The sequence below is a fragment of the Neospora caninum genome, chromosome VI (assembly GCF_000208865.1).
Source record: "Neospora caninum Liverpool complete genome, chromosome VI".
In the NCBI taxonomy this organism is placed as follows: domain Eukaryota; phylum Apicomplexa; class Conoidasida; order Eucoccidiorida; family Sarcocystidae; genus Neospora; species Neospora caninum.
In genome coordinates, this window is record NC_018392.1 from 1896579 (window position 1) to 1906067 (window position 9489).

A 9489-nucleotide genomic window follows, 5' to 3' on the forward strand; every position below is an offset into this window, starting at 1 on the left:
AGAGACAAGGAGAGGTCGACGAACTGAAGTACTTACGGCGAACACCGCACAGGGGCGGCGTTCGATGGGAAGGTTACAGTAGAGAGGGAAAAACGAGCCCTGAGGTCTATTTAGAAACACTGAGTCTTCTGATTCTTCGAGGTGAAACGGCAGCGCATGTCGAACCCCAGTCGCGCCAGATGCCGCTGGATCTCCGAGACAGTGTCACACCCGGGAAGAAAATGGTGCCTGCATGCACTCGCCAAGAGACACTTTATTCTTTTACGAAAGACAAAGCAGGTATAGAGCTTTCGCATCTTCCAAAATGTCGCGCCGGGAGTCCCGGCAGTCCCTTCTCTTTCACTTTTCACCAGGTGTCTCGTCAGTGAAACACTTGTGTTCGAAAATGCGCGAATCCTCCCCAGCGAAAAAAAAACGAGACACCTGATCAACAAAGGCGCCGAGAACCCGAAAAGACATCCCGGAGACACAGCGAAAGAGCAAGTCGACACCACGCGAGCGAGTCGCTGTATCAACATCGCACTGCATCTTTCTTGACCCGCATCTTTCTGCTTAGGACGTTGAAACCTTGATTTCGTTCAGTCCAGTGAGGCCTGCAGAGAAGCGACAAGAAGTCAACGCACCGTCGGCGTGCGAAAGTGCGCTTGGAATCCACCCGAGACACCGGACCCGCGGACTCCACGTTCGGGACTTGCACAGGGTCGAGGGGTCACAAGTTTAGATGCGCAGAAACGGAAACTTTTTCGTCAGCGTTTTAAAGCTGATCCCTCTAAGCTAATGCCACTGTCAACTTGAAAACCATTGCCCGAACCTCGCAGCAGCAAGCTATCTCTGCGTTGCATCGTCCGCTCTACCTGCACTCATCTGTGATCACTTTTCAGGCCATGCACACGGACCTTAGGGTTCAGTTGAAGGCCGCGCCTTTTCTCCACAGAATTCCACACCGTCCGGAACGCCTCACCTCTCCATTTGGCGCCTTCCGTCTCCTTCTTCCGCTTCAAGTAGCGCACTGTGTTGTGGAAACTCGCGAGAGCCTCTTCCTGGCCGACCTCTGCGACGACAGAGACATTCCAATCGCGAGAGAAGTGAGTCAGCGCCATTCGCAAAGGAAGAGCCGCCCACGCCCCCAGATGGATCTAGCGCTCGTTCCACCGCTCACTGCCGCATCCACAGTCAAGCTATCAAACTGATATGCTTGGGTACCTGGACTCTTCGACCGCGTCCTTCTGCCTATCCATGTATCTATGCCCCTGTTTATATATATATATATATATATATATATACATACATACATACATACATACATACATATACATATGCTTTTGAATGCGCTGCCCGCCGACGTGGACCATCTGCTTGTATCTGCATGTCTTCCTGTCTGTCTCTCTAACCCCCTTGTTACGCATTGGCACGCATCAGTCTCCACACATCTAGCTACGTGAAGATCCTCCCCAGGCCAGTAAAAACATGGAGACGCTTGGAAAAGACAAGAGGAGATACGACACATCAAACCGTTTCACGGTTACCTCGAGCGCGCCGGACAAGCAAACGGAGACTCATCCGGCCGCCGTTTAGTACACGGGCTCAGATGTGCTTCTGTTCTCTGCCACAAACCGCGGCGACCGAGTACGGCCCCCAAACCAAAAGTGATATAGAGGTATCGACGCTACAAGGAACACTCGAACTTTGCTCTGAAAAACCCCGCAACGATTACGCACGGCCTGCAGACGTCGACACACGCGAGAGCCTAAATATATGTCGCACGATACAAATTAAGCGTCTCTCAGTCGCAAGGGAGTAACACAGGTGCGTTTCCGGCGCCGACAGGATCCTGACCTTGTAGGGCGAAGTTGACATGTTCTGCACAAAGCGCGAGGAGGTTCTGAATGAAGTCCACAGTCACCTGAAGAATGCCGAGCAACACAGCGCAATTTCTCTCCTCGACTGGTCCCGAGTCTCTGCGTGTCCCTGGCCCTCTCTTCAAAAATGGGAAGAAAGCCTTCCGGGAACGTGGCCTTTCCGTCAGACGCGTTTTTCGCTTCACGTGCAGACGTTGTGATAAATATGTTTACCCATATTCACACTTTGGCACGAATCAGGATTTAGGAAGTTGCGCAGATACCATCGGGTTCACACATGCATACACAGCCTTTGCCAAGCGACTGAGCGAAACATAACTAAATAAAGTACGAAAGACTCAAACACTTTTAGTCCCTTCGTACTTGCAACTTGAGACAGCTGTGCACACATGTATATATATATATATATATATATATGAATCTTATGTGTGCGAACATTTGAAGTCGATACGCTCTCTCTATCTCGGTGGAGACATCGGGAACGGGAAGAAAGGAAACGAGCGCCCAGAGCTTTTAGTCCTTACCTCGTGGTTGTCCCGCTCATAGTAATAGATGTATTTGTCCAGAATATCGGTAAACAAACAAACATGGGAGGTGGAGGACTGGACGGCAATGTCGGCAATTTTCAAGCACTTTTGCAGACACTCCAGGACCCTTCGAGAGTCGCGAACGCTTTCCTACGAAAAAGACCAGAGAGACGCGGGGTTCCTGTAACAACTACGGCGTCGCATTCTTCTCGGCTCTCAGGGCGCACAGAAAGAACAAAAGAACAGAGAACGCGAAACACCGCGTGACAGCGGGACAAAAAGTAGGTGCCGCACCCCTACGACCGTCTCGACGGTCTGCCGGGGAACTGCAGACGACAAAGTAAAACGCTACGGAAAGATATATGCAGATATCGGTATACGCCTCTTTCTCGATGGATGCCCGTCAAGTTTAAAAAGGCAACACTTGATAGGACTCACAGAACGCAAATTATCAGCTCGTGAGAGACGAAGAGAGAACAAAGCGGGATGGCCGAAACTCTACCGTTCGAGAAACGGACTCGCTATTCTCAGTCGGTGCCCGAGATGAGTGTGTCGACACACGCAAAAGGAACTGTCAAACAAGACTCCGAAAACGTTTTAGGGCCGCACAGAGGATTTCCAGGCATCTTCAAAAAGTATCGAAGAAGCCAGAAAATACATCGTGAAGTGGGACACGAGCGACTTACGTTGTTCCAGAAGAGGTGCGAGCACGTGAGGATCGCTCGGCACTGATCGGGCCTCTTGAGCAGCTTGGCCGCGTGCTGTGTAATTTTTGCGCTGATATTTTCGTAGTTTTCTTTTTCCAGGGTGTGGATGTGACCGACGACAGACCCCACAAATTCCGAGATTAAATTGAACTGGGACTTGCTGTCGGAGATTTCTTCTTCGTAACACACGAGGGCTTGCGTCAGGTACTCGTACGTAATCGCCTCGTAGGAGCCGGGGAAACGCAGATTTGCACCGTCGGCTACGATCGCTGCCATGAGGAAGAGACGAAGCGCTGCCTAGCAGAGACATGGCGACACACATACAGAGAGAAAAAAAGTGAACGGAAGAAAAAGTGAAGGGAAGAAAAAGTGAAGGGGAGAAAAAGTGAAGAAGAAAAGGGAGAGAAACAGGTGGGAAGGGATGTTGATGGACTGTCAAGGGGAGAACGAGATGCAGCAGAGAGAAAAGACAGCCGAGACGGAGTCAGAAACGGGACAGGATAAAGAGAGAAGGGAGGAAACGCGAGCGGCAGGAAAGACGGAATCAGGCTCTGGAGGAAAGAATGCGAGATGTCCAAAAAAGGGATACGGGTATACCAAAAAGAGGCGGGCGGAGAGAACCAGTGTTTTTTGTGGCTAGTGACCAAAGACAGGTGTGGTGCCGCGAGAGCGAAAGGGAAACCTAAGAGAGATGCCGCGAATGGAAAACACCTAGGACAGCCAACTGGAGGCCCAGGATCACCTCGAAATCTACATAAGTCAACTTCCGTCCATACAGGACTCGTCACGAGTATCTGCCTGCATGGAGGCGTCCACATGTTGGCTAGACCTCTTCTTCATGCATGCATGTTTGGATATTGATCGATTGCCATGCATGACGACTTTGACAGGTATGCTTCTCTCTTTGCACAGTGGCACAGACACGTCCCGAAGGAAAGAGGAAGCGTTGAGCGAGGGAGTGCAGAAGACAGAGCCTACCTGGGCGTTGCACTGAACAAGCTGCGTGCAGGATCCATGGACGAACTGGAAAACTTTCTTGGCGGAGACAGTCGGGGCGGGCAGATCTGAGTCTCCGCGTTGGTGCTCTTCGGCACGGTCGAGAATGCGCGGCACCAGCTGAAGCGCCGCAATGACGAGGGGCGGGAGAGTGTACCGCAGACGCCTCAAACCACCTTAGCGCACGACAAAAGGAAAGAACCGAGAAAACGATCGACAGGTGAGGGACGCGGGAACAAAAAGCCCGCGGCAAGATGGAGAGGGAAGAGAAAGAGGACTGCAAAGTCGCGACAGCGAAGAAAAACGCAACGGGCCAGAAAGGAAACAAGCGGAGGAACAGGGGTGGAGAGGAGAGGACGAACTCGTCAGAGCACTGGTGCGCTTTACAGCGGAGCAACGCCGAACGCGCGTCGCCGAAAACGTAGGCATCTGCCATGACACGCCGCGCCTAGCATATCTCTGAAAAGCCGCGAACGCCGACCGCTATCCGCAAATGCTAGACTCGAGACAGATCACTACGCACATCCCTTTGTGTCTGTCTATCTGCCCACCGGTCCGACGAGCCCGCGCTCAGTTCACAACCACGTCTCGATATCTCTCCAAATGCCGATCCATGTCTTTTGAATTTTCTGTGTCGCTACGAGTTCCCCAGACAGAACGTGGTGGAGCGCGAGAGTCTCTTTGTTCTCTTGGCTGTGCGTTTCCCTTCTTCACTGGAGAAGAGCGCCTTTCTCCTTTGCTTTTACCTTCGCCGAATTTTTCCCTCGCAATACACAGAAGAGCAAAGTGGAGGTCGGTGTCGGGGTTGTGAATGAGGTGAACGAGCTTGCTGACGTTCTGCTGCTCAGCACTGAAGGACGAGGAGGCGCTGCCTTCCTCTTCGTCCAGCGGTGTGTCTGGGGCATCCAGAACGAGGGGGGAAATGAAGTCCAGGAACCGCGTTAACGCCGACGGTTGGTCCAGCGCGACATTCGAGCCGAGCACCGCAGACACCATGGAGACCGCGACTGCATGCAAAGAAGCGGGGGCCGCAAAAATCCGCGTTAGGCACGTTTCGCGAAGCCGCGAGAGCGCGCGGGGAGGGACACAACCCCCCGAGAAGGGCGTCGCCTCCCCTTCCTCGTCTGGTTCTCCTCCCTCCTCGCGGATCCGGGGTTGACCCGTTCAGTCTCGCTGAAGAACCGCGTACCCTGTTTCCTCGTGTCAAAGTCGAGATACCCCATGAGGCAAGGGAAGTGGTCCAATTCGAGAACGGACAAGGAGAGCGTGCGTAAGGGAGAGGAAAGGAGCTCGACGACGGCCTCGACACCGGCCGGGGACAGGCGCGGCTGGTCACCGTTTCGGTCCTCGCGGCCGCCTTCTCTCTTCTCGGGCAGACACCGAGACAGCAGCAGCGCCGTGGAGGCGAGAATGCCGTCGACGTGCTCAACCCGGTCAGGGAAAAGAGTGAGTGTGAAGGAGAGAAACGCCATTTGGAGCTCCAAAAGGGCCGTTAAGTCTGTGGACGTTTGCCTGCCAGACTCAAGCGAATTCGCGACGCCTTTCAGGCCGTTCGGTTCAGGCGCACTAGACTCAGAGAGAGAAAGCAGGTAGCGGTCCTGAAGCTCGAGAATGTACCGCCGGAAGAGAGCGAAAACGTCCACGTCTGCAGGCACACTCTGCAACAGGGAGGACAGACAGGCAAAAGAGCGAACATGGCGCGCGTGGGGAGCAGCCGGACAAAAGTGCGAAGGAAAAAAGGGGAAGGTAGAACAGCCGAGGCTGCCGCCACTTCTACGAAAGAGAGATACAGGAGGCTGGACGCTGACGGATAGAAAAGGATAACCGTGTGCGCCCCGTTTTGACGGAAAGGAGACGGAGACAGACCGCGTCGCGACAAAAGACACAACGGGGCACCGAGAGGAGGAAAGAGGCAGTGGCCGCACGTGCAATTTGAGGGCTTGCGCACCCTGCGCAGCCACATGCACCACCGTGCCGACCGCGTTGCGTGGCCATGGCAGGGCGCAAAAGCAAGAAGGGAGTTGCAGACTCGCGCGCCAGCATCGAGCTTTCGTGGTGTGAAAGGTGCGTTGCCTGACGCGGGTTTTTGGCGGCAAGGCGCCTCTTGCATAAGCATGCTACTCGGAATTTCAGAGCCGCAAGATGAGCACCCATTCCTTTCTCACCTCGGGCTCCGACTGGACAAAGTTCGCAAGACGGTTGAGCAGATTGACGAAGATGGCCTTTAGGTCGACTGTACAAGGAAGCACCACAGAGCCCGCGCGTCGTTTTCCCAGAGCCGCCACCTCACGTCTTTCGATCACAGAACCGCAGTGTGCCTTCGCTGCGAGAGCGCCTTGCGCGCGTCTTACCCGTGGGCTGAACGTTCAGGCACGCCTGGAGAAAAGGGTCCAACGTCTGCAAGTGACATTCGTCGGAGAAGACCTGAATGATGCAGTCGAGGAGGTATTGCTGAGCCATGCCGTCTCGACAGCCGACGACTTGCTCCAGCAGGCGAGGCAGCGCTTCCTCCTTGTAGAATTCCACGCTCATTCCGTCCAGCTGGGCCATGCGGACGAGCGTGGACCCCACGAGGACGCGGAGGTCGTGCCGCTCCTTTTCTCGCTTTTGACGTTCACGCGCACTCCCTTGGTGTTGAAGGCGAACCCACAGGCGCGCGGCTTCTGTGAAGTTTGTGAGCAGGAACGCGAACGCGTCGTTCATCGTTCCTGCGCCTTCTCTGAGGAACCACGCAGAGAGGATGCAGAGAAACAAGGTGCGCCAGCGTCAGAGCTAAAGAGCGTCAGGAAAACAGAGAGAAAAAGCGAGACGACCCGGAAGAACTTGTCGCCTGGACTCGAAACCAGGAGGCTCGGCGGCCGCCAGAAGAAACCGAAAAAAGCAAGGTCAAAAAACACTCCGTGGCGTAATTTTTCGGGGACTTGGTGCACATGGACGCACACCGCACGGAGAGGCGGAGAGCACGAAAAGAGGGACGATCAAGGCGGAACCAAGCGACACGACCAGAAAAACGACCAGCACGGATTCCGACGCGGCTGTTGCTCAGCGCAGAAAGGACGACTTTGACGGCGAACCGGCGAGAGCCGTACCTTTCGTATTCGGAGCCCACGTCGGGAAGTTTGTCTTTGCACATCTGCGTGAGGTAGAAGCGAAGAAAGAGGCCGCGCATCGGGTGTTGGACGCCCTTGCAGAGTTCCGTCATGTCTCGCAGAATGTCGCATGCAGGCGCTTCACGCGATTTGATGTAGCTTGCGCCGACAGTGATGAGGAGATACAGACGCGGAATGATGTTCCCTGCGTGCTGAACGGACTCGTACAGCTCGGACATCTTTCTGTTGTGGCGCGACTTGTCCGAAAAGAAGGCGGAGAGGTGTTGGAGCTCGTGGAAGACGAGCATGTCTAAAAGAAGACAAAAGCCCACAACCGCTGCCCTAGCGCCGTCGCCGTGCTGTCAGTAAGGGAACGAGGGACTCGAGGAAGACCAACTCCCGTTGACCACCAGCACGAATTCGTGAGGAACAGCGATACTATACAATTCCCGCACCACATGGGAAACTCGGCAGGAAAAAGTTGCAAATGCCTCAGATCCTCCGAAGCCCAGACAGCGGCGAACTCCTGAAGGTCACCTCTCTGGAGACGACAGGGTCCGGTACGGAACGGTTCACTCTCAGCCACTCGGGAAGAGGGGAGAAACCCCCTCTGGCAGGCGGTCTCGCCAGTGGGGCGAGGTCTGCAGAACTTCCCAGCTTACACAGTTCGTAGTAGGTCTTCGGCGAGAGGAGCGACGTGCGCAGCTCGCATATCATGTTGGAGGCGTGCTTTAGCGCCTCGCGCAGGTTATCGCTGTCCTGTACAAACACACACGGGGACGCACCGGAGAGCGGAGTCGACGCAGGTTGTTTCTGAACCTTCACTGCGGTTCTGTGCGCAAATTCCATGAAGCCTTCCACTGTCGCGAAACCACCCGTTCCGGGCATTTGGACTCTCTTTCCGCGGCGTCCGCAGTTCGCTGGCTAACCCACGGCAAGCGGCGCGCACGCCTCACGACGGGAGTCTCAGTAGCCAATACGTGGCCGGCGAGCTGTGAATGTCCTGCTTAGAGAGTCTCAAAGAGGCACCGACGCGGCCTTTGGTCTGACGGAACTTCTGCACACCCCGACAACCCCGTACCCGCCGACCGGTTCGAAACGCACACCCCTTTTGAAGCGCCTGGCATTTTAGAGGAACAGAATCATGTAGGTCACTGGGAATGCCTCTCGGCGCGACTTCACTGGAGAGCGGAACGGAAATGGGGTACGCGAGACATTGGATCCAGAGGAAAACGCAGCCACATTCCCGAGATGCCGCAAGCAGTCTGCCTGTGGGGTGTACGTACAATTGCGCGTTTCATGTAGCGCGCCTGCTCCTTGACAACTGCGGACGCCTCGTCCAGCAGTTTCTCCTGGTCGTGTTCCATAATCATCTTGAGAATTCAAAAGACACAGACCGACGGGGCGCTTCCCGTTTTGAGAGTGAGGCCCCGAAACGCCTGCGACGACGCTGCGGCCGCCTCCCGAACGCTCTTAAAAACAGGCGTGCGTCCTGGAGGACCGGGCGCGATCCACTCAAACTGAAGCAGGGACACAAAGAAGAGGGAGGAGAGGAGGAATCCAAGAGGGCAGAGGCCCAGCAAGAAAAGAATGGTTGGGTCAGCAAAGCGAGAAAGCGCACGGCCTTCCCAGAACAAGTCGTTTCCGACGAGGAAGGGACGGACGCTAAGAGCCCCCGGACTACCTCACTAGGCAAAGTATCCGGTCTATGGAGAATGTGGGTAGCCAGTAGACAGACGAGAAGCCTCGTGTTCGAGTTGAGGTTGTCGAAGATGGATGGTCCTGGTTGGGAAAGACAGACACCACGTAAGCGTGGCTACGGAGGCACCCCAACAAGAGACAAGTGCCCAAATGATATCCTGTGTCGTTACTGCGGAACTACACAACGGAACGACCGGTACGGGTTCGTTTTCGAAAAACACCACGGGGCATGGCAGCTCAATTAGCTGGCTGACGATAGACTGAGACGACGCAGCAGAACCCAGAGAGGAAACGTGAAGAATGGTTCTGCATCAGACCAATCTGTAAGAGACGCAAACAGCCTTTGGCTCTCTGATGCTCTGATGTGGACAGCACCGCAACGCTTTGCCAGACGGCCGGGCAAAACGCTGGCGGGCGCAGCAGTGTGACCGGAGAGGAAATCGGCGGACACACCCAGGCAGTAAACACGTCGACTCACGCACCGACACAGATCCGCCGCCTTCTTTGCGATGCATTCTCGAACAAAAATGCGTCAGCCGAAAGAATAATTACAGCAACAGACGGCCTCTGCCGGCCGCGGGGTTTTCGGTAAAACAGACGTGATGGCGGC

The 9489-nt window shown here is 54.9% G+C and overlaps 1 protein-coding gene across 1 annotated transcript; it reads right to left on the reverse strand.

Moving 5' to 3' along the window:
• Positions 1-552: 552 nt before the first annotated feature.
• NCLIV_017680 (hypothetical protein) lies at positions 553-8551 on the reverse strand (the record flags this gene model as incomplete). The annotated part of the gene is made up of 13 exons (XM_003881960.1): positions 553-593; positions 962-1051; positions 1837-1903; positions 2384-2536; positions 3073-3390; positions 4072-4265; positions 4836-5096; positions 5279-5747; positions 6255-6322; positions 6441-6808; positions 7179-7488; positions 7841-7937; positions 8465-8551. 13 exons carry the CDS (start codon positions 8549-8551, stop codon positions 553-555), a joined length of 2523 nt encoding a protein of 840 aa, XP_003882009.1.
• Positions 8552-9489: the final 938 nt, after the last annotated feature.